Below are 26,391 nucleotides of genomic sequence, written 5' to 3' on the forward strand. Positions count from 1 at the left end.
GTGAATTACACAACATTTTGCACGATTTATAAAAATATCGAATCAGTACTCTGTATAGATGTTGGTGTGTTTGATGTCGGTGTTGAAAAAGCTGTGCATCCCAACATTTACCAGGAATTTTTCCTTTTGGAATACTATTTTAACTACTTTTAATGACAGAAATCTATTCTTAATTAAATTTTGTATTCTTTTTCTTAGATTGTGATGATAGAAATCTATTATAAATGTCCAGGAAGGTTTCTCTTCTAATTTTATGGTTGTCTATATAATTATGCAAATTGTATTATTTTAAGTCTATTTTGTGTCTACATAACTGCTGTGAAGCACTTTGGGTTGCAATTATTGTATGAAAGGTGCTTTACAAATGAAGTTTGTTTTTGTTATTAGTATTATTACTCTAATTACTCTAGTTTGTATATTGTATTGTATATTGTATAGTGTTTCCTCTTTTACTTACTTTTTTACTGTATGAAGCACATTCTCAGGGGCTCATACAGAACCAAGCATTTCACTGTAATGTACATGTACCTTATATGTGACAAATAAAAACGAACTTGAACTTGAATTCTATAATTCAAATAAAATACAGCACATATTTCCACATAAGAATGTAAAAAGAGAATATTTTGTGATATTTATACAGGAGTTCTTATAGTGCAAGTTATATGTTTCTAGTGGAATATGTATAGTTATTTAATTGACCCTTGTGTGGTGCTCTGGCCGTTGGGACCCGTTTTCAATGCTTATTAAAAGATAAATTATACAATGATTTTTTTATTTATTAAATTCTTTTGCCACCTAAACTTCTCCAAGAGACGAGGGTGAAAAAACCTGAATGTGTCTGCTTTTTTTCTCTCACCTTGTAGGAGGCAGAGTGTAAGAAGGAGATGATGGAAATCAAATTCCTGGCAGATACCAAAATGGCCGACTCCAAGCGAGAGCTGGAGATGCAGAAAGCTGATTTCAACCAGCAAGTCAACACCAAGGTTAGAATACCAGCGTTCTATGCTCTGCTTGGTGTCAGCCTTTGGTGCCAGTTCTATTGAAGCCTGTATTAAAATTCTAAATATATCAGCTATCTGAGGAAATATACAACAACCAATATATCAAATGTTAGCTAGTTAACAGTGCAACAATTTCCGATGATTCTGACATCTGAGGTAATAACCTGTTTAAATGACGAGAAGATGACTGATCCCATTCAACTCGATGTCGGCTGAACTGAACGTTTCCACACTTGGCACCAATGTGCATTCACTTAACGTTATGACCCTTCCTTCCTTTATAGTTTCCTTGTCAGCCATGTCTGACAGTGTATATTTGGCTGTTTAAAAAAAAATATGTTGAGGATTAGGACTGAGCAATCAGTGGGGGGAAAGTTCTAATAGTGTTACCCTACCTATGTAGCAAGCTAATAAGAGACTAACTTTCAGACTTTAAAAGACTATTTGAAAATGCTACATTCATACGGGTTCTGGACAGTAGACAATCTTTTAAAATCTGAATTGCTTTTGAACTATTTTGATGTCGGCAGTATGGTGGAACAGGAGAGGTTAATCATTCATGTGGTAACATCTTCACGGCTGATACAAATGTATTGTTAAAACATGGCTAATCAAATACAATTTAGGTTAGGAGTTCAGTAGAGGACTTTTTTATTTTTTCCTTTTGACTTTCTGTGAGTTTGCTTCTTAACCCCTTAAGCCCGATACCGGGCCGAGATTTATTTAAAGTTGCACAAATAGATCAATACAGTCCGTATTAAGTGATTGATCGATTGATAGATTGCAAATTGTATTAACAGATTGCAGAATGGGTACAATACAGTACGGCTCAATACAGACAATTGTTAACTCAATCTGCGCCATCCACGTTTATATACGTGTTTGGCCGACAACCGTTGAACGCCAACCACGTATACGTTATCTGATCGTTTTTCCTTTTTTTTTCTCAATATTTTTATTCATTATTCATCCGGGGACGTCGGTGTTACCATAGGGAATGATTCTGAGTTTGCCAAAGTGCAATACCGGCCGCATCCAGCTAGACGGCGGTATCGAGCACCCTTTGAAACCTTGTATCTTGGCCTGTGAAACGACCAAATGTCTCCGGTTTCACTTTTCCTTGTCGGCCGAGTGGAGCGGTTCTCCCGGTTCCATTGAAGCGTGTCAAATATCCCCGATCCATATGTTGTGGTGGGTTATGCCGTGGACCAAATGGACATTGGATGTACCAGATGGTGATCAAACAATTGGAATATTATTTTTGGAATACTCCCGATCACAGGTAAGGACTATCAATTTTTGCTTGATCCTGCAATGCTTTTATACCGATCGGGCTGATAAGCGTTTTTAGTGTTCAATACGAATGCCGTTACTGACAATCAAATAATCAGAGACGACCCCCCCCCCCCCTTTCATGCATTCATGATGAAACATAATACTTATGACATAGATGTGATTTGGGAATAGTAACGTGTACAGGCAAGAAACGTCTTGTTTACATCAGGGTCCCCCATTTTCAATTCATAACATTTATGACATACACGACATACAGTACTGTTACATCCAGACATTTATGACATACAAGATATACAAATATACAGTACTGTTTATTTACAGACAGAGTTTCTAAAAGAGAATATATACAGTACATTTGAGGGGGAGGAAACTGTACATTGTTGGGTGGGTTGGACATTTACCGGGGCCAGTTTCGAATTGCGGCCTTCCGTAGGTGCTTTTTTAGAGCGGTTTTGAATGTTGATGTTGTGTTTGATGTTGTGTTTCTTTTTCAAATGTAGTCAACGAATAAAGACCCTAACCCTCTCAAAACAGCAGTCAAAATGTATATTTTCAGCACTACGTTTGTTTAGCAATGATTTTAAGTAGGGATGTCCGATATTATCGGCCTACCGATATTGGCATTAAAATGTAATATCGGAAATTATCGGTATCGGTTTTAAAAAATTTAAAAATTAACATTTATTTAACCTTTATTTTCCCAGGCAAGCAAGTAAGAACAAATTCTTATTTTATTTATTGTGAAAAGTATGCATAATGTTGTGTTAATTCCATGACAAGAGATATGTAACTGTAGCTACGAGGTCATTGTCGCAAAATAATTGACCGACACAGAGTTTAGAATTAGAGATGTTCCGATACCATTTTTCCCTTTCCGATCCGATTCCGATACCTAAGCTTTGGGTATCGGCCGATACCGATATTTATCCGATACCAGTGCATACAAAAAAAATTAAAAAAAAATTTATATAAATTATATTTTTTTTTCTTTTTTTCAGATACTGTTATACTGTTTTTTAGTAATAACTAGAACGTATGGTATTTATTCAACAACAGGTGATTGTATAGATTTGTATTAGTATCATTAATCAATGAGTATGGGCTGCAGCACTGCAGATATACCCTACTCCAATGATCCACACGGACATTAAACGGTGTTGCACTCGCTACTCAGTGGCTCTGCAGATATACCCTATTCAGTCTGTAAGCTAGTGGCAGACGTTCATGTTGTGATTTTTGATGCAAAATAAATATTCAACATTCTCTTTTGAAACTCCGCCTCAGACTCTTATCCTTTGGCACTTGCTGTACTTTGCTTGCAGGTCTGCAGCCATTATTGCTGGATTATGTGAATAGCACCAACTTTAGACACGGTAACGTTATCAAGCTAAGCTAACTGACCTAGCTCGCCTTCCCGCATCGACATTAAGATAACGTTAGTAATAGTCAGCTAACGCTAGTCCGTAGCTACTTAACTTAAATACAATTCACCGTGGGTGCATTATTGTTGATAGACGGTCACGGACAGTGTTAGGTCCTGGAGAAAGGACAGGCGATCATCTGATTTGATGTAACGTTAAAAGCGGATGTTGTTCCAACTAGCTATCTTTCCAGCTAATGCTATCATAACACCAGCCAAACACATCCCGATTCCCGTCCGAGCTCCCCGTCACACCGCACTGTCGGGGACAATGGAATTTAAGAAAGTGTATCTGCTGTTAAAATGACACAGCATCACACTTTAAAACATGTTCATTTTATAATCCTCACTCTCCGCAGGACTCGGCAGGAGATAAATTACATCATGGGATCGGAGGCTAGAATTTACGTGTACTCGCCGATACCGATACTAGCATTTTAGGCAGTATCGGCGGCATTTCCGATACTAGTATCGGTATCGGAACAACTCTATTTAGAATACAGAGGTGCCTCGCCGAGGTGTTTTAAACGTAGTGAAGGTCAATTATTTTGCGACAATGACCAAGTATAGGCTATACATTATCCCGCTTATTAGATGGCTAACTTACTAACAATATACCTAATTCATTTGACACCATCGACAAGACGAGATCAAATGCAGACGCAGTTGTTCTGTGGCTCTGTCAGCCCAAATAAAGTGATTATTATTATTGCCGGCAGCCGGCAGGTGTGTCTGATTGCACTGATGCAGTGTGTGTCAGTGGGCTTGATTGCTTCAGCTGCGAAAAGCAATAATCACCGGTGATTATTGCGCGTTGCCCATGGCAGCAGTCAGTTATCGAAAAATAATTCACCGCTGTCGGGGGCTATTGACCAATCACAATCAAGCATTTCGGCGAATGTGAAAACGCCATGTACTAAGTAAGGGATAATGTATAGCTACGAGGTCATTGTCGCAAAATAATTGACCGACACGGAGTTTAAAATACCGAGCCGCCTCGGCGAGGTGTTTTAAACGTCAGTGAAGGTCAATTATTTTGCGATGATGACCGAGGATAGCTATACATTATCCCGCTTATTACATGGCTAACTTACTAACAATATACCTAATTCATTTGACAAATCGCAGTTGTTCTGTGGCTCTGTCAGCCCAAATAAAGTGATTATTATTATCGCGGGCAGCCCGGCAGGTGTGTCTGATTGGCTGCACTGAAACAGTGTGTGTCAGTGGGGCTTGATTACTCCAGCTGCGAAAAACAATAATCACCGGTGGTTATCGAAAAATTATTCACCGCTGTCGGGGGCTATTGACCAATCACAAGCAAGCATTTCGGCGAATGTGAAAACGCCATGTAATAAGTAATGTTAATTACCTGAAATTATTCAGTTTTTTGGGGGGGGAAACCCTGCATATATCGGTATCGGTTGATATCAATATCGGAAATTAAGAGTTGGACAATATCGGTATATCGGATATCGGTAAAAAAGCCAATATCGAACATCCCTAATTTTAAGTGTTATTAGCTAAATATAAGCTTATAGAAAATCTATGCGCATTGCATCAGAAAACGTTTGATTTAGACGCGAGAACAAGAAGCATGACATCGTTGTAGTCTAGAGAAAGAGGAGGCCCAGGGCTTTCGATGGATGTCTAAATTTCACAAAACTACACTACCCAGCTCACACCAGCCGCCGACAACGGAAGTAAAACAAATTTTAATTCTTACAAGCATTGACGTGAATCTCGTGTTTATATCTCATCGGTCGAACAAACCTCAACGTTATTGCCATATACACGTATATTGTTTCTTTACCTTTCTGTGAACGGAAAAAACTGGTTTCAATCCGGTGATTTTTGATGCAGCTATCGACCATTATACAAAAGTAACTGTACTTACAGTAGATTTCATTCACGGTCTTTGCTGCCCTCTACCGGGCGCCTGGGGTACTACATCCAGATTTAAAAGAACATGCCAACATTTTGGGAAATTAGCTTACCGTCTTCTCCAGAGAGAGACAAGAAGATAGATACCAGTTTTCTCTCTCTGCGTTCAGTAGAATGCTATCTGGCTGCACGTTAGCCTAGCTTAGCACAACGAATGGAAGCGGACATTCATTGTGCTAAGCTAGGCTAACATTCATTCGATTTTCCCATTCTAAACACTTGCACGGACCTGCTTGTGTCTCCCTGGCACCGCTGCCTACGTTATAATTGCAATGACGATCGAATCCCGACAGGTGGTAGTATCGCCTACCTTTTGAACTGGGTCGCTCAGTTGTCTCTCAGTGCCTCAGGGCCTCTGGCTGCAGGAATCCCCTCCCCCTCAAAGTGAAGCAGTACACAGCCATCTGTCCCCGATTTGCTCACCTGAAACCTATTGTTTCCCGTATTATAGCCAGGCCCAATGCACACCAGTAATGACGATCGCGATGGAACAACTGGGATTATTCATTTTGGAGTACCTTCTGACAAAGGTATGGTCTATTTTACCGAACCTAAAACATGCTTTTGTATTGATCACAGCGTCATATTTTACCGAACCTAAAACATGCTTTTGGTAACGATCGCAGCTTCGTAAATGGAAATAATATAGGTTTCAGGCGAGCAACCCGAACGATTTGCGCATTATGCATATAACACATAATATCTCACGATCTAGAAAACGAGACTGGATTATTTTGAGCCATACTATTGTCTCCATAGCTATAATATAGAATATACGATGGGTCTGCAGACATCGTGAAAATTGTCAAAAAATCCATTTATAATGCATGTCCCCTTTAAAGAACCAGTACAATGATGTAAATTATGGTAATCCAGAAAAGGCTGGATTCCAATGGAAAGTTAATATCAGGACCAGTGTGATTGGTTGTTATGGAGATTAACATTGGCTAACTGTGCGAGCAGGTGATAAATACATTGTCACCATTTCTGTGGTTGTTTTTGAACCACTAAAATAAACTAAATTGTAGCAAACGAGTGTCATTACTCGTTTGTGGACTAGCTAGCTGATGTCTTCCATTTACTTGGGTATGTACTTTTAGGCAAATCTTCTGAAAATATGGCTAGGGCTGCTGGGAAAATGGGGAGGGACGACCAGGCAAGGGGGATACAGGGGGGAGGACAAGGACAAGGGGGATACAGGGGGAGGGGGAGGTGTGAACAAAAGGGTTTGAAGGGAACTTCCACAGCAGCTATTAACACATTCCAATCAAAAGAGGCTCTATAAATAAAGATGAATGATGTTCATCTTCGTAATGTTTGGGGCCGAGATGTAGCCTGTTCCTGCTCCTCTGGTATTCACCACAGCGGCTCACGGCATAGTTTTTTCTCCATCCGTCTGTGTGTCTGTCCATCAGAAAGCAGAGGCACAGCTGGCCTTCGAGCTCCAGGCCGCCAAGGAGCAGCAGAAGATTCGTCTGGAGGAGATAGAAATCGAGGTGGTGCAGAGGAAGAAACAGATCATCATCGAGGAGAAGGAGATTGACCGCATGGAGAAGGAGCTGATCGCCACCATCAAGAGGCCTGCAGAGGCTGAGGCCTTCAAGATTCACCAGCTGGCTCAGGGACACAAGTGAGTCGGGCCGTCGGCTAACATCCCATATTCATCTTGTCAGGGCCAATAGTAATACTGATGAGGTTTCCCTCATTTACTATTTATTTAGATTAGATTAAAATGTATTGTCATTATACAGCATAAGTACAGTGCAACAAAAATAAGTTTGGCATCCAACCAGAGTAAAAATGTAACACTAAAGTGCAATAGTAATATACAGGTGATTAAACTGGGTAATAGTGCTAATCAGATGTATGTACACAATAATATGAATATGTATAGATACAGTAATTACATATATGAAAAAGGATTATGTGGATATATATATAAGTTGCTTATTGTACATGCTATCATACAGAGTTATATGGGTTATATGCAGGTGTATAAGTAGGTATATAGGAGGATTATATGCAGGTGTATTCAGACATATAGATAATATACTTTATTTGTATAGCACCTTTCATACAGAAATTGCAGCTCAATGTGCTTCACAGCAGTAAAAAATACAGGCATAAAATGAGCAGACATAATAACACATCATTGGTTACAGACATAAAACGAACATAAAAAATATAGCAGCAAGGTAATGATATATATATGTATATGTGGTAAATGTATATTATGCATATACAGCACTATTGTACATGCTATCATACAGAGTATATGGATAGGTATAGTATGAGGTAGGTAGTTATGATACAGTTGTAGTTATGAAAGCAGTAGGTAGGTATAAATTGAGTATAAGCAACAGAGTTCAGTTCATATACTTGAGGAACCCTAAGAACCATCCAGTCATTAGATAAAATCGAATAGGTTCCAATATTCCATTCCAACAGTGAAGAGATATAAAGAGGTTGCTTAAAAAATAAACAAATACCAGTGTTTGTTGCAAATTTCTGCATGAGAAGGCCAACCCACCTTGTCATACAGGACACAATGGTGGGTATCATACTCAGACTTGGACAGTGGATGGCGTATATATGAGTACTGTTACGAAGGATCAGATTAAACCGAATATATATATTTATTTATGGATATATATTGAATAGTATTTGTATGTCGTTTGATATCCCTTGTATATTCCTTGTACATATACACGGAATATCCCTTTAGCCTACTATAGCCCATAATAGTTCATTCTCTTATTGGACAAAGGACCAGGCGCCAGGGGACCAGCCCCTGGCGTCAAGTTCAAAGGTACCGACGAGACATGTCCGTACTAGCCCCGGCTCCGCTCAGGGATACGGCTACCGAAATGAGAGTGGCACTATTTGTTCACCGTGCATATAAATATGGCGCAAGTAAATGTAGAAGTCCCTTCTTACCCTTCTTCCCAACTTAGTAACAGAACGTGAAGCCTCACCCACGATACGACGTGCGGTGAAGTATGGCCTGTTTGGCCTTAGAATAGCATTGAGACCGCGTGCGAATTAATAACTGAATTGTCAGAGTTTGGCACTGTACCGTCGAGTGCGACGTAGTTCTATCAAGTAATAATAGTCTATCGTGTATGGTGCATCGTGCGGTTAGAGTTCTAAAGTGACCAGCATCTCCAACGCTTCCTCGTGTTATCTAGAGTCTTATCCAGGTTGGGCCGACCACATGGCGCTTTCATCCGAGGAGATCTAGGCGAGGACCGAGGGACATGTACACTGGATTACCTACCCGACGACTGCTGAGCCCTATGCGGCTGGAATATATATTTGCTTTGGTACTGTGATTTGTGGAGCGGATAATCGCCGACGCCTGTGAGTGTTGGATTTACCCCCGAGAGGAGTCAAGTTGAGTCGGCGCTCAGAGAGACTGAGGTCGCCTAGCTTCTTCTTCATTGTGGAGCTACAGCCTACAAGAGAACCAAGGTGTATTCATCTGCGGATCAAGAGTCTATTGCACTGTCTTCTGTACTTGAAGTCTCCATAGATATCGTTGACCAGACGGTCTACTACCGACGGCTCTCCTACCCCCCCTACCGGCTTACAACCGGGAGGACCCCTTCCAGTATATCCCGCTATATCATTAAGTGACCATAGATATAATTCCCTAAGAGCCAGGTTGTATACTTGCTTCCTGCGTAACCAGAGATTGGACATTCAGTGTTGATTTGCCTACGAGTACTCATTTGCCTTACAAGTGCATTCAAATGATAAATGTAAGATAAATATTCTATGTACCTTTTGCTCCATTAAATATTTGATTATTACCTTTGACTGGAACCGATTTCATTGTGGAAAGTGTTCATCATATTTAGATATCGTGTACTGTATGGCCAGTAGTTAAAGTACATAAAGCGGTAGTGGTTTAATGATACCATACTTATCAATACAGTCAGGGAATTGTACCCCTCAGTTACAATTGGTCCTTCGAGCCGGAGGGTAATTAGTGTAATATTAATATAGTGGTATTAATATTGAAATGGCCTATGATGAACACTCCACGAAACGGTCCTCCTAAAGTAGAACGCCCGCAGCGTAGACGGCAGCCACCTCAGTACTTAGAGGATTACGCTGCCAGTATACTACCTAGCCTTCTACAAACGGTAAACGCGGTAAAAGTAGAAAGTAAAATTATGTCCGACCCTATCAACCAGGATACCCCGACCACAGAGGCCCTAGTGGGTTCTAATGTAACTGACCAAGCTCACGGTGGGGACCAGGAGGGAACTGACACGACTTTACCCCCCGCCAAGACCGAAGAAGTAGTCTCCGGAGAGCTCCGGGAGGAACACAACCCTCCAGAGATGGAACTCTGCACGGAACAAGATGAGGAGAGCGCCGAGGAGATAGAGCTCCAGGACTCCCCGCAGGAGAACGCATCCCCAACGAGTACTGCCAGGAGCGGATCACCTCAACCAGCGTCTTCCCCCAGCGAGGCGGACAAGATGCTGGCACAGGCGTTCCTCGCCAGCCTAGCAGCCTCCACAGAGCGCGATCGGCTCCAAGCACAGACGCTTAGTGAGCGCGAACATTCTACCATGGAAAGAGAACGCATTCAAGCGCAGCAACGGAGCGACGAAGAGCGTATACGTCTGGAGATGAGACGCCTTCAGACGGAAGAGAATATGGCAAGAGACCGGGCCGACACCCAGCGTGCCGCTGCCGGTGCCCAAAGAGAAGCAGAGCGCGACATCGCTCTCACCAAGCGCGAAGCCGAGCGCGACCGATTACAAGCGCAGCTAATGGAGCAGCTGATTGCCAGGGCAACACCCCCTCCCTCCACAAGGGGTTCCAGGGCCTCGTCAAGACACGGGTCAAGGGCACCCTCCCCTAACCGATTAAGGGACCCTGAGCCCGACCACCAGAGAGAGCCTATACCCCCCTCCGAACTCCTTCCCCGACTGGTCCCAGTGAGACCCAGCTACAAGGAAGGAACGGCGTACACCGCGGAGAGGCTAAATAGACGACTACAGGATCTAGATGACCTGACAGAGGAAGAAGAGGGAGAGGAGGAGAGTCAAGCCCGACAGCAGCACATTACTCCACAGGACCAGGAGGTCCAGTACAGCCCAGGCTATACCCCCGCGGCTCTGCGCTACAGACCCCCGACTCTATTCACGGGTGAGCATGACGCACGACCAGTCCCGAGGAATAGCACCTGGACCAGCGGGCCATGGTACCCTGCCGGTACCAGCCCACCGAGAGGCGTAAGAGGAGACTCGCCTAGGAGGCCTCTCTTCCAACGCTCACCGATGTGCCAGCCATCCACGGCGTCCTACATTGGCACACCGACGTTTCCAGACTTCACCCATGAGAACCAAGCACAGTACACGGAGCTACGGATGTGCTTAGAGACAATGATGGTGGATGTAGCTGATGAACGCCACAAGTATGCTATCCTATTGAAGCACCTGAAAGTGCCCAGAGCGCACAACATAGCGCTAGCTTATGCCACCTCTACGACCCCATACACCGCGGCTCTAGCAGCACTAGACCAAAGATATGGACGTATATGGGATTACGTAATACAAGAGATGAGGCATATTGACCGCCTACCCCCAGCAACAGACAATCGCTCACTAGACGACCTGTCTATCAAAGTACAATCCCTGGTAGGGATGCTGGGGGCGCAACGAGAAAAGGGTATGCACGAACTATACGCAAACTCGAATGTCGAGAGGATTTTAGAGAAGCTGCCGCCCGCCCGACAGGAGCGCTTCAGGCGGCAAAGAGACCACCGTGATCCTAACGGTCCCGAGCCATCCCTCCTAGACCTAGCCGACTTCCTGGCGAGAGAAGTCAGCAGCCTACGGTTGGATACGTTAGCGCGGAGCACACCAAGCTCCAGAGAGGGACCTAGGAGAGCAAACGATGGCCGAAGATTGGTGACTGTCATGCACCAATCAGAATCAGTACCGAGCAGCAAGAACCACAGTACCCCCTCGATGAAAGAGAAGTGGAAGATGGTGTGCCCGTACTGCGAAAAGGAACACTGGTTGTCACAATGTGACCTGTTCAAGAAGATGACCGCTGAAGAAGTGAGTCACTGGATAAAGTCCAACAGGCGCTGTTACCGATGTGCGCGCAGTCACATGGCAGCCGAGTGCCGCCTAAAGAAGAGGTGTAGTCGGTGTGACGGAGCCCACCTAGATGTCCTACACGACAGTAACAGAAGAAAGCCTGCACCATCCAGCAGCACAAAGGCAAGTGTTATGTACATTGACCCCGCTAGCAGCGGGGGCGCCCAGGTGCTCTTAAAGGTGGTCCGCGTAACACTGAGTTACCAAGATAAGGTCATGGACACTTACGCCGTCCTTGATGACGGGTCAGAGAAGACCCTTCTCCTCGCGTCCGCTGCGGCCCAGCTGGGGCTGCGGGGGAGCGAAAACCAGATGACGATTCGGACAATAAGAAGAGATCTAACGACGATAGAGGGCGAGAATGTCTCCTTCACTATCGCAGCAAGCGGGCAGCCAGAGAGACGGTATAGGATTACTAATGCTTTCACCAGCCAAGAAATAGGACTATCGCAGTACACCTACCCCATCGCCAAGCTGATGGATAAATATGTGCACCTGCGTCAACTACCTATCCCGCTCATAGACGGTGCCACCCCGACCCTGCTGATAGGCTCCGACCATGCAGACCTCATAGTCCCGATAGACCGGGTCCATACAGGACCCAGAGGTTGTCCTGCAGCAGTCGAGACCCGCCTAGGATGGACATTACAAGGCCCCCTCGCCAAGTCTCTTAACCGAACAGCAGCCACTAGCTGCCTCCACTCCAGAGTGACAGAAGAAGACACCACTCTCCTGCAGCATGTCGAGAGGCTATGGACACTAGAGACAATGCCCTTTAAGAACGAAAAGAAAGACATTCGTTCTAAGGAAGATATTTACGCTATAGCCCTCCTCGAGCAAGGGACAAAGAGAGTCACAGTCAACGGAGTGATGAGATACGCAACTCCACTCCTGAGGCGAGAGGGAATGCCCACCTTTCACGCCACAAAAGAAGCGACGGAGCGGTATCTATTGAACACAGAGCGGCGCCTAGCCAAAGACCCCGCTCAAGAGACTGTGTACCGCGCTGAGATTAACAAGCTAATCACAGCGGGACACATAAAGAAAATTGACATTAAAGAGGCCGATCAGATGACCGAATCATGGTACGTGCCGCACCACAAGGTCCACCACAACGGCAAGGATCGTATTGTGTTTAACTGCAGCTACCAGATCGGATCACAAAATCTGAATAAAGAGCTCTTGCCCGGCCCAACACTCGGCCCCTCTCTACTAGGCGTGCTACTACGCTTCCGCCAGGACAAGGTGGCTATCAGCGGCGACATCAAAGGGATGTTCCTGCAGGTGAGACTAGTGGAGGAGGACAAGCCCCTGCTGCGGTTCCTATGGAGAGAGAGGATCGGAGATGAGCACCCAGCCATCTATCAATGGGAAGTCCTCCCTTTCGGAACCACATGCAGCCCATGCTGTGCTACGTTTGCACTACAAAAACACGTCGCAGAGGACCCAGCAGCAGATGAAGAGGTCCGACAAAGTGTGACAAATAGTTTCTACGTGGACAACTGTTTACAAAGCGTCTCGACGCCAGAAGAAGCCGAGGCTCTTCTACTCAAGCTCCGCGCCTCCCTGATCAAAGGCGGCTTTGATCTCAGGCAGTGGGCCAGCAGCGACCCGCAAGTATTGCGCAGCCTCTCCCCCGAGGACAAGGCAGCGAGCAGCGACACCTGGATGGCGACCATCCCAGGAGAAGCCCAAGAAATGACACTAGGACTAGTCTGGCGCTTCAAAACAGACTCGCTCCATTATAGACACAAACCCCTGACCAAGGAGCAGGGAAGGTCGACGGCAATACCGACCACCAGACGGAGTGTATACAGAACACTCGCCAGACAATATGACCCGTTGGGATGTATTCTACCTTACACCACCAGGGCAAAGATGATTGTAAGAGCGCTATGGGACAAGGACCAGGGCTGGGACGATCCCATACCCGAACACCTTGCATCCACATGGAGAGAGTGGGAGACGGAACTCCGCTCACTCCCAGGTGTTAACATACGCCGCAGCTACTTCCCACCCACAGTGAGGCCAGAGACATGCAAGATGGACCTGCACGTATTCAGCGACGCCTCCGAAGTAGCCTACGGTTCGGTGGCCTACTTGCGTGCCCGAGAGGAGGGAGGAGAAATACATACTGCTTTCATCCTGGCTCGCTCAAGAATAGCCCCACGAAAGCAACAATCTATCCCGCGTCTAGAGCTCTGCGCAGCCCTAGCAGGAGCGCAGCTCGCCACGTTAATCCAACGTGAACTCACCATCCCGGTGCAAAGAACAATCTTGTGGTCAGACTCCACGACAGTACTCACATGGATCCGGTCTGATTCGTGCAGATACAAGGTCTTCGTGGGAGTCAGAGTCACCGAGATTCAAGAGTTAACAGAAGTAGCGAGCTGGAGGTATGTGGACACCAAACACAACCCAGCTGACGTCATCACCCGGGGAATGTCCCTGGATGACCTCACCCGTCACAACCTCTACAGTGACGGACCAGAGTTTCTCAAGCTCCCCGAAGAAGAGTGGCCTACACCCACCCCACGGGAGGCGAGTAAAGAGGAGGCCGAAAACAAGAAACCTATGTTCTGTGGATTGAACACACTCGTCTCCACAGACCCCGACATAGACGATTGCCTCACCCTACAGAGTGCGCAGCTAAAGACATTTCTGTGGCACCACCCAGAGGTTCAGCCCACGACTGACATTTCAGCAGCTGACTACGAAGAAGCAGAACTTCTTCTACTACAACGAGCCCAGAGAGACTCGTTCCCCGATGAGCTAGACTGTCTACAGGGAGCAAAGCCCGTCCCATCAGACAGCAGACTGCTCCACCTAGCCCCCGAGAGCGACGCCCATAGTCTCATCAGAGTGGGTGGTCGTCTGCGGAGAGCCCCAGACTTACCGGATGACGTCAAGTACCCGATAGTCTTGAACAGCCGACATAAGGTCACAGAGCTGATCATAAAGAAATACGAGGATGTGCACCACGCAGGGGCAGAGAGAGTCTTCGCGGAGATCAGACGTCGTTATTGGATACTGCAAGGGAGAGAAGCAGTGCGGCGCTTCCAGCGAACCTGTCTAGACTGTCGTAAGTGGCGAGCCCAGCCCAGTATACCCCGGATGGCTGACCTACCTCCCTGTCGCCTCCGACTCGGCGACAAGCCTTTTCACTCCACCGGTATGGACTGTTTCGGCCCGCTGTATATAAAGAAAGGAAGAGGAACCGAGAAGCGGTGGGGTATTGTATTCAAATGCATGACCACCAGAGCGATACATATCGAATTCCTTCCAACCATGAGCACAGACTCATTCCTTATGGCCTTCCGAAGATTCACATCACGGAAAGGAAAACCGTCTACATTATTGTCTGATCACGGGACAAACTTCAAAGGCGGAGAAAGAGAGCTGAGAGAGAGCTTCCAAGCTATGGGCCCAGAACTTAAGACCCACCTCGCTCCATCCCAGATTGACTTCCAGTTTAATCCCCCGAACGCACCTCACTTCGGTGGAACTTGGGAACGAGAAGTACGTTCTATAAAGACAGCCCTGTACGCCGTGCTTGGGGCCCAGACCGTGGCGGAAGAAGTCTTAATGACAGTCCTCACGGAGATTGAGGGAGTATTGAACTCAAAGCCCCTCGGTTACGTCTCAAGTGATGTAGCAGATGTCGACCCAGTCACCCCCAACACACTCTTGATGGGGCGGCTGGACCCCGCGCTACCCCAGACAATGTACAGGCCTGAAGAAGCGAACGGCCGAAGAATGTGGAGGTACAGTCAAGTATTGGCTGACAAGTTTTGGAACAGCTTCCTACTCCACTACCTACCGTCTCTACAGACCCGCCAGAAATGGGTGAAAGAGAGAGACAATTTGACAGAAGGAACAGTCGTCATGATTATCGACCAGTCACTACCCCGAGCTATGTGGCCGGCTGGCCGCGTAAGCAAAGTGATCACCGGTGCCGATGGAAAGGTCCGAGCAGCTGAAGTGCTCGTCCAAGGGCGGACCTACACCCGACCCGTGGCGAGGCTGATAGAACTGCCAAGGCTCCCCGATACTATCGATGACGACCATGACCCCATGACTTTGTGAACTGACTGACCCTCACAGCGGACATTGAGTAGTGGACAGTGCGGTTAATCTGTCTCTGCTTAGCTAATTAGGTGGGACTAATTAGGGCGCGGCTGTTACGAAGGATCAGATTAAACCGAATATATATATTTATTTATGGATATATATTGAATAGTATTTGTATGTCATTTGATATCCCTTGTATATTCCTTGTACATATACACGGAATATCCCTTTAGCCTACTATAGCCCATAATAGTTCATTCTCTTATTGGACAAAGGACCAGGCGCCAGGGGACCAGCCCCTGGCGTCAAGTTCAAAGGTACCGACGAGACATGTCCGTACTAGCCCCGGCTCCGCTCAGGGATACGGCTACCGAAATGAGAGTGGCACTATTTGTTCACCGTGCATATAAATATGGCGCAAGTAAATGTAGAAGTCCCTTCTTACCCTTCTTCCCAACTTAGTAACAGAACGTGAAGCCTCACCCACGATACGACGTGCGGTGAAGTATGGCCTGTTTGGCCTTAGAATAGCATTGAGACCGCGTGCGAATTAATAACTGAATTGTCAGAGTTTGGCACTGTACCGTCGAGTGCGACGTAGTTCTATCAAGTAATAATAGTCTATCGTGTATGGTGCATCGTGCGGTTAGAGTTCTAAAGTGACCAGCATCTCCAACGCTTCCTCGTGTTATCTAGAGTCTTATCCAGGTTGGGCCGACCACATGGCGCTTTCATCCGAGGAGATCTAGGCGAGGACCGAGGGACATGTACACTGGATTACCTACCCGACGACTGCTGAGCCCTATGCGGCTGGAATATATATTTGCTTTGGTACTGTGATTTGTGGAGCGGATAATCGCCGACGCCTGTGAGTGTTGGATTTACCCCCGAGAGGAGTCAAGTTGAGTCGGCGCTCAGAGAGACTGAGGTCGCCTAGCTTCTTCTTCATTGTGGAGCTACAGCCTACCAGAGAACCAAGGTGTATTCATCTGCGGATCAAGAGTCTATTGCACTGTCTTCTGTACTTGAAGTCTCCATAGATATCGTTGACCAGACGGTCTACTACCGACGGCTCTCCTACCCCCCCTACCGGCTTACAACCGGGAGGACCCCTTCCAGTATATCCCGCTATATCATTAAGTGACCATAGATATAATTCCCTAAGAGCCAGGTTGTATACTTGCTTCCTGCGTAACCAGAGATTGGACATTCAGTGTTGATTTGCCTACGAGTACTCATTTGCCTTACAAGTGCATTCAAATGATAAATGTAAGATAAATATTCTATGTACCTTTTGCTCCATTAAATATTTGATTATTACCTTTGACTGGAACCGATTTCATTGTGGAAAGTGTTCATCATATTTAGATATCGTGTACTGTATGGCCAGTAGTTAAAGTACATAAAGCGGTAGTGGTTTAATGATACCATACTTATCAATACAGTCAGGGAATTGTACCCCTCAGTTACAAGTACTGACCCCAGTACTTCTCAGTTTACAGTTTAATTTAAATGTATTGTCATTGCAAGTACAAGTACAGAGTACAACGAAATGCTGAGTGCAAAGTAGCAGCAAAGTGCATAGCAATACAGTGTAATAGGTAGTATATATGCTAAGCTAATGTATGTACAGTATTATTATATACAATGGTACAAGTATGAATACACTATGGTAGTAAACCATACTAGCCTTGTGGGTTAACAAATGTAATTAGTTAACTAATTATTAATTCATTAACTATTGGCTGCCTATTATAAAACAATTACAAGTGTGCCAGTTTATTTTATTTTCAATTGTATTTGAGTCGCATGGTAAAATTAGGTTAAAGTGGGAAATAAAATGGAAAAGGAAATGAAAGCAAGTTGAATATTTTTTTCAGAATAACAAAAACACACATGATATTTCATATCACACCGATCTGAGTGTCATTAAGGTTCATGAACTTTGAGTCACTTAATGGCACAATCCATGATTTCAGTGTGATGCCCACTGTTATTTATTCGATTGAAGGTGTGTTTATTTATTTATTTTTCAATTGGAAATGTTCAATTGGAAGAACACGCCAACATTTGGGGAAATTAGCACATCGTCTTCTTCAGAGAGAGACAAGACAATAGATACCAGTTTCCTCTCTGTGCGTTCAGTAGAAAGCTATCTACATTACATTTACATTTACATTTAGTCATTTAGCTGACGCTTTTATCCAAAGCGACTTACAAGTTCTGTACGACAAGCCATCAGGAAGGGCACAACTCTATCAGCTGAGCAACAATGTTCATCAAAGTGTTGAGTGCTACAGTGTAGGTTAGTTTATTAGGACAAGTGCATGACAGTACGGTTAGTTGGGGTTCGATTTTTTTTTTTTTTTTTTTTTTTTTTTTTTTTTTTTTTAATTCAGATAATGGTTGAAGAAGTGCGTCTTTAGTCGACGGCGAAAGATTGGACGTGATTCGGCTGTCCTAACTGGGGTGGGTAGTTCATTCCACCATTGTGGGGCAAGGACTGAGAATAGGCGACTTCTCTTTGATGACCCTCCCGGAGCTTGGATAGGAGTAGGTCTGAGGCGGCCAGAAGATGCAGAGCGTAGGGGTCTTGAGGGTGTGTAGTTAGAGACCATTGACCGGAGGTAGGCGGGAGCGGTTCCCTTTGCCGCACGGTATGCTAGGTCGAGGGCCTTGAAGCGGATTCGTGCAGCAATGGGGAGCCAGTGCAGGTCCCTAAGAAGTGGGGTGACATGGGCCGACTTCGGTAGGTTTGAGATCAGGCGGGCCGCTGCGTTCTGAATGAGTTGAAGAGGCTTAGTGGCAGTGGCCGGGAGGCCAGCGAGCAGTGCATTGCAGTAGTCGAGGCGGGAGATGACTGTTGATTGGACGAGGAGTTGGGTGGCTTCTTTTGTCAGGAAGGGGCGTATCCTTCTGACGTTGCTCAGGAGGAATCGGCAGGTTCTGGTCGTCGCTGCGATGTGAGCAGAGAAGTTCAACTGGTCGTCGAGGACAACACCAAGGTTCTTGGCGGTCGGGGACGCAGTCACAGCTGCATTCTCGACTGTGATTGAAAGGTCGGTTAGGGGGGAGGATTTGGCCGGCAGGTGGAGCAATTCTGTTTTGCTTAGGTTCAGTTTGAGGTGGTTGGACGTCATCCAGGCTGAGATGTCGGACAGACAGGCCGAGATCCGCACAGAGACGTGGATATCTGAGGGAGGGAAGGAGAGGAAGAGTTGAGTATCGTCGGCATAACAATGGTAGGAGAAGCCATGAGACGTGATAATGTTACCCAGTGATTTAGTGTAGAGGGAGAAGAGAAGGGGTCCTAAAACCGAGCCCTGGGGGACACCCGTCCGCAGGGGGCGGGTGGCCGACAGGGTCCCTCTCCATGACACTTGGTAGGAGCGGTCATTGAGGTATGATGACAGCCATGTCAGCGCAGAGCCAGCCACTCCCATTCCTGCGAGGGCCGCAAGGAGGATCTGGTGGTTGACTGTGTCGAAGGCTGCAGATAGATCTAGGAGAATCAGGACAGAGGAGAGGCCTTTCGCTTTTGCTAAGTGAAGTGCCTCTGTGACCGCAATGAGGGCTGTCTCTGTGGAGTGACCAGTCCTGAAGCCTGACTGATTAGGGTCTAGGAGGTCATTCTGTAAGAGATAAGTAGTAAGTTGGTTGGATACAGCACGTTCAAGTGTTTTAGAAAGGAAGGAGAGAAGAGAGACAGGACGGTAGTTGCCTATGACAGTAGGGTTCAGGGTTGGTTTTTTTATGATCTGGCTGCATGTTAGCCTAGCTTAGCACAATGAATGTAAGCGGACATGGCCGGGTAGCCTTCGGGAGAGATGTTAGTTGGACAATGCGTAGGCTACCCGTACATGTCCACTTCCATTCATTGTGCTAAGCTAGGCTAACATGCAGCCAGATAGCTTTCTACTGAACGCACAGAGAGGAAACTGATATCTATCTTCTTGTCTCTCTCTGGAGAAGACGGTAAGCTAATTTCCCAAAATGTTGGCGTGTTCCTTAAGCCTTTGACACAATGGCTCATCATATGTAACAGCAAACATGAGCAAAGTCTTCAAAAAATAAGCATGAATATAGTTTGGATGGTCACAGAAATTGCGGCAGCGATGATGGGCTTTTTGATCTCAGAACCGGTAAGTGTGACATTCTCTAACATCTATAAGCAACAGAGTTCAACTAGGCCTGTGCTCTAGTGAGTACAATGTTTCGACAAATAATTGGCATGTACTCTTTAGGGTCTTTAGGAGAAGACAATTGGAACAAAGACGCCGTACTAGGGGTGGAGGAAAATATCGATACGTAGTAGTATCGAGGGGACGCCATGTATCAATATTTAATTATTTATAAAAAAATTATAATAATAATAATATATATATATTATTTTTTTTTTGTATAAGGAAGTTGCATTGTTCATTTCAATACCTGTAATAGTACAGTAGTCCACACACACGCCCATGTGTGCATTCAGTTAAGTTGGAATATGACTAATACAAACAGTTCAGTTTGTCAGGTACATGCAACACAGATTACAGTGTTTACATCTGTCTGCTTGAGAAAATACCATGTTCTGCAATAAAAATTATTGAAGTGAGATGAACAGACTGAACTTTATTTTATTAGATAAAACATGTTGACAAAGTTTTACTTTGCAGTTGAAAAAGATAATAAATCGCAATATATCGCAATATTAATATTGCAATACTCAGCATATCGCAATATATTTACTATCGCAATACTATCGTATCGTGACTCGAGTATCGTGATAGTATCGTATCGTGATTCCCACCCCTACACCGTACCCTGATGAAGACCATCTTGGTCAAAAAAACATGTTTGTTGATAAGTCTGAAAACACTGATAGCCATCAACATGTTTTTTTTTAACTTACATTTTTATTTGCATTTTTGATTTACAAACATCTCAGACAATACAATTAAACAGACAGAAACAATAAAGAAAAAATTATAACATCAAAAAGAATAGTGATGCACCGATGTGAAAATGGTGGCCGATACCGATAACCGATATTAATATTGCTGTTCTGGCCGATACCGATATTTACCGATGTCGATATCTCTGTATAGAAAACACTTTTTTATGATAATCAAACAAAGAGCTACTTTCCAAAACGCATACTTTTTTTACTTTTGTAACTTATTTTCAGAAATTACTGATATTTTGAAACAATTTAAGGCCAAAACATGTAGAAAGAAAAAATAATATAAAATTTTAATAAAAAAAAAGAAAAAATTATATCGGCCCATATCGGCCCTATCTTGATATCGGGCCGATACCGATGTGTAAAAAAAAACTGCCATATCGGCCGATATTATGTCAGCGGCCAATATATCGTGCATCACTAAAAAAGAAAACAAAAATAAAAGAAAGGGGGTGACATGGGTTCATCGGTCAATTCTATCTTTACCTTGTTTATTTACATTTCAATTTATTTTATAGTTCCCTTGTTCCCTTTTCATTCTTTTTTTAAACAATATGTTTATAGGTTTTTTTTTTTTTTTTTTTCAGTTTAACAGCATCAGTTCAACAGTTCAACAACCATACAAAAGGAAATGCTGCCAACTGCCCCCCCCCTCCCCGGGTTACAGAAAAATAGATGCATATTACCCCCCCCCCCCCCCCTGAAAGAAAAAAATATATAAAAAAAAAAAAAACTCGGCCAGACCCCCCCTCCCCTCCCCCAGACTAGGACCTCGACAAATTAATTTTTTTCTTTTTTTACACATTTTGAGAGTTTTGTAAACCCAGTTACACCCGTCTAACAGGTGCCCATACTTCTACACCAAACAAATACATTTCTACCATTACATCTTTTCTCTTCAAAGAGCAACTAATAACATTTACAGTATCATTCATTGCAATATATACCCTTCAGAAAGACAAAAGGGAGCTTCAATAATAGCCTATATCATCAACCTACTATGTAATCTGTTCTAAGTATTGCCTAAACCCAGCCCAGCATTTATCAAAGAGACGTGGTTTTTTCTTAAGATTGAACATTATTTTCTCTGATGCCATGTACGAAGAGATTTCACTAAGCCACATAGACATGGGAGGGGATTCAGCACTTTTCCACATCATGGCAATACACTTGTTCCCTGCAATCATGGCCAATTTAATGATCCGCACCTTGCCTCTCTTATCTGGAGAAATGTCAGACATGTCTCCTAATAATGCTAATTTAGGTGTACATGGGATCTCAAGACCTGTGACCTCTTCGAGAGTCTCCCAAATTGAGCCCCAGTAAGGTCTCAGTTTGTTACATTCCCAGAACATGTGGAGCAGGCTACCTGTTTCCGTTGAGCACCTAGGGCAAAGGTCAGAGATAGCCTCATTCATCCTGTGAAGTCTTTCCGGCGTAAAATAGGTTCTATGGAGAATGTTAAATTGCATAAGTTTATGTCGAGTGTTATATGAAAAAGATAGTGCAGACTCACATAGTGATTCCCATTCATCTTCATCAAAGGTACAGTCCAGGTCCCGCTCCCATTTGTTCTTGGCATTTAGGGGTATAATTTCTGTACTGGTCAGGATTCTATCATATGTTAATGATAGGATGCCTCTAGTGTGAATAACTCCTTTTAGAATATCATCTATGAGGAGGGGTTTTGGAAGAGTGGAGTTTCCTCCCTGACCTGTACCTATGAAGTGTCTGACCTGTAGGTATTTAAAGAAATTAGTAGTTGGAAGGTGGAAGGCGGCACGTAACTGTTCAAAGGACATAAGTATGTTATTATCAAATAGGTCCCCAAAAGTTTTAATTCCCTGAGTGTACCACTTCTTGGTGATGCCATCTCTAAGTGATTCTGGCAAAGTTGGATTGTTGTGGAAGGGAGTCTTCCTGTGAAATGCAATAAAGCTACCAAGATGTGTCTGAATCTCAAACCATGTTCTTGCTGTGTGTTTAATAAATGGGTTATCTGAACAATTCTTCAGGGTGTGGTACTTCCTGATAAAAGGAATTCCGGCCAGCGGTACGTCCATCGTATGGCATTGTTCTATTTGTCTCCAGGCAGGGGAATTAATCGACTCATTCTGCCAAATCCACAGAGCCCTTGTCTGTGCAGCCCAGTTGTAACTGAGGGGTACAATTCCCTGACTGTATTACTAGATATGATACTTACTACCACTACCTTTGTACTTAATATTCGGCCACCCAGTACACGGCATAAATATATTATCATGAACACTCTCGCGTAGATGAAACGGATCCAACACAAATGTACGAATTAGAAACAGGTCTTTATTTCCTACACAGCGATGGTGTGTAGAATAAGCACTTAATCACTTAATTACATTTATGAATTGAAATAGTATGCACTTTTATGGCAAGGAGTATTCGTCGGTATATCAATAGAGAATGTCCAATCTCTGAAGGCGCAGGTGGTAAATATACGACCTGGAATAGTTAAGGAATAACAGCAATGATACTTTAATGATTATAGGCTGGATACACTAGAGGGGGTTAATCCGGTCGCTTGTAAGCCGACAGGAGTAGGAGGGGGGGGGGGGGGTAGAATCCAGCTGCCTCGTCCGGCCAAGGGTATCCCAGGTGAACCCACTGTAGTGCCGTTCAATGCGCCGGCGATCCTTGGACCACAGATGAAAGCAGGTGGACTCTTTGTGGGCCGGCTCTCTCCGGTCCACGGGGGAGAGACGTGAAGAGACCTCGTCTTGCAGAGCGTCTCCTCACCTTGCGTCCTCTCCAGGGGGGGGGGTTCCAACACACGGCAGTGTCGGGGGTCTTTATCCATGGAATAATCAAAGTATCCAAAGCATAATCCGTGCCTGGGAAGGCGGGCTGTCGTCGGTAGAATAATCCGGTATACAGGTCCACTCGCTCGTCGGCTCTGGGGCTCCTCGGGTGCAGCTTCACATAGGGTCAACCACCCTGGGTAAGCAGCCAGTTCTCTGCCCGAAACGATGGGGTACTGACTACGGTAGTATTCTCACCGCACGAAGCACTATATATTAACAGACTATTATTAGCTTAATAGACTACGTCCAACTCGACGATATATAGTGCCAAATATGACTATTCAAATATTAATATACACGATGTCTCAATACCGATGGTAGGCGAACTTGGCCTTACTCCCACACGTGGCGTCGCGGGGAGGCTTTACGTCTGTGACTCTATTGGAGGGTAAGAAACTGGACTGAAAAGAAAGTCCTACTTTAGTAGCGCAGTATATATACGCACTATGAACAAATAGTCCCATTAGTGGTGCGGTAGCCAAATTCCTACGCGGAACTAGGACTTGTTCGTACATGTCGAGCGGTACGTTTGAACTGGGTCTGAGGGGTATGGCAGCCTGGCACCAAGGTCTCGACCAATAGTAGAATGGAGACTATTATGGGATGTTCAGTAGGCTAGAATGGATATTCAATGCATATTGTACAAGGAATATACAAGGGATATCAGGGAATATTAGAGAATATACAAATACAATTAAATATATATATATATAAATAAATATATATATTCGGTTTAATCTGGCCCTTCACAACAGCCACCCCCTGAATAGGTCCCAGACCTAATCAGTTAAACAGAGACAGATTAATCGCGTTGTCTATTTACACATAAGGGTTTGCTGTAGGGGTCAGTCAACTTCACAAAGTCATAGGGTTGTAGGGTCATGGTCATCATCGATTGTGTCTGGGAGTCGAGGCAGTTCTATGAGCCTCGCCACGGGACGGGTGTAAGTGCGACCCTGGACGAGCACTTCAGCTGCTCGGACCTTGCCGTCGGCACCGGTGATCACTTTGCTTACGCGGCCGGCCGGCCACATAGCTCTGGGCAGTGATTGATCAATAATCATGACGACTGTTCCTTCTGTCAAATTGTCTCTCTCCTTTACCCACTTCTGGCGGGTCTGTAGAGACGGTAGGTAGTGCAGTAGGAAACTGTTCCAAAACTTGTCGGCTAATACTTGGCTGTACCTCCACATTCGTCGGCCGTTCGCTTCTTCAGGCCGGTACATTGTCTGTGGTAATGCAGGATCTAGCCGCCCCATCAGGAGTGTGTTGGGGGTAACTGGGTCGATATCCGCCACATCACTGGAGACATATCCGAGGGGCTTCGAGTTAAGTACTCCCTCAATCTCCGTGAGGACTGTCATTAGGAATTCTTCCGCCACAGTCTGGGCCCCAAGTACTGCGTACAGGGCTGTCTTTATGGAGCGCACTTCTCGTTCCCAAGTGCCACCGAAGTGGGGTGCGTTTGGGGGGTTGAATTGGAAATCAACCTGTGCTGGAGCGAGGTGGGTCTTAAGTTCTGGGCCCATAGCTTGGAAGCTCTCTCTCAGCTCTCTTTCGCCGCCTTTGAAGTTTGTCCCATGATCGGACAATAGGGTAGACGGTCTTCCTTTCCGTGATGTGAATCTACGGAAGGCCATAAGGAATGAGTCTGTGCTCATGGTCGGGAGAAGCTCGATGTGTATCGCTCTGGTGGTCATGCATTTGAATACAATACCCCACCGCTTCTCGGTTCCTCTTCCTTTCTTTATGTGCAGCGGGCCAAAGCAGTCCATACCCGTTGAGTGGAATGGCTTGTCACCGATTCGGAGGCGACATGGAGGAAGGTCAGCCATCCTTGGTATGCTGGGCTGCGCGCGCCACTTGCGGCAGTCTAGACATGTTCGTTGGAAGCGTCGTACCGCCTCTCTTCCTTGTAGGATCCAGTAACGACGTCTGATTTCCGCGAAGACTCTTTCTGCTCCTGCGTGATGTACATCCTCATCGTATTTCTTTATAATCAGCTCTGTGACCTTGTGTCGGCTGTTCAATACGATCGGGTATTTAATGTCATCCGGTAGATTGGGGGCTCTGCGTAGGCGACCACCCACTCTGATGAGGGTATGAGCGTCGCTCTCGGGGGCCAGGTGAATTAATCTGCTGTCGGAAGGGACGGGCTTTCCTCCCTGTAGACAGGCCAATTCATCGGGGAACGAGTCTCTCTGGGCTCGCTGCAGTAGAAGCAATTCTGCTTCCTCGTAGTTAGCTGCTGACATATCAGCGGGGGACTTGCACTCCGGGTGGTACCGCAGGAATGTTCTTTGTTGTGCACTCTCTATGGACGTGCAATCGTTTATGTTAGGGTCGGTGGAGGCTACGGTGCTCAATCCACAGAACACAGACTTCTTAATTTCCACCTCCTCTGGACTTGCTTCCCTCGGGATAGGCATGGGCCACTGTCCTTCCGGGAGTCTTAGGAATGCGGGGCCGTCACTGTAGACATTGCGACGGGTGAGGTCATCCAGGGGCATCCCCCGGGTGATGACGTCAGCTGGGTTCTGTTTTGTATCAACGTAGCGCCACTCTGTTTCTCCGGTTAACTCTTCGGTTAAGTCTTGAATCTCGGTGACTCTGACTCCCACGAAGACTTTGTACTTGCATGAGTCCGATTTGATCCAGGCGAGTACCGTCGTGGAATCTGACCACAGGATTGTTCTAGACACCGGTATGGTGAGCTCACGTTGGATGAGCGTGGCTAGGTGCGCTC

The 26,391-nt window shown here is 45.3% G+C and overlaps 1 protein-coding gene across 1 annotated transcript in view; it reads left to right on the forward strand.

Moving 5' to 3' along the window:
• The window catches only part of flot2b (flotillin 2b), a 122,279-nt gene that overhangs the window by 43,618 nt on the left and 52,270 nt on the right, over positions 1-26,391 (forward strand). The window contains exons 7-8 of the mRNA XM_084329787.1: positions 867-986; positions 7,080-7,294. Coding sequence (XP_084185913.1) covers positions 867-986; positions 7,080-7,294 — 335 coding nt within the window. The remainder of the gene's footprint in view (positions 1-866; positions 987-7,079; positions 7,295-26,391) is intronic.

This window comes from Notolepis coatsorum (genome assembly GCF_963971535.1).
Source record: "Notolepis coatsorum genome assembly, chromosome: 1".
In the NCBI taxonomy this organism is placed as follows: domain Eukaryota; kingdom Metazoa; phylum Chordata; class Actinopteri; order Aulopiformes; family Paralepididae; genus Notolepis; species Notolepis coatsorum.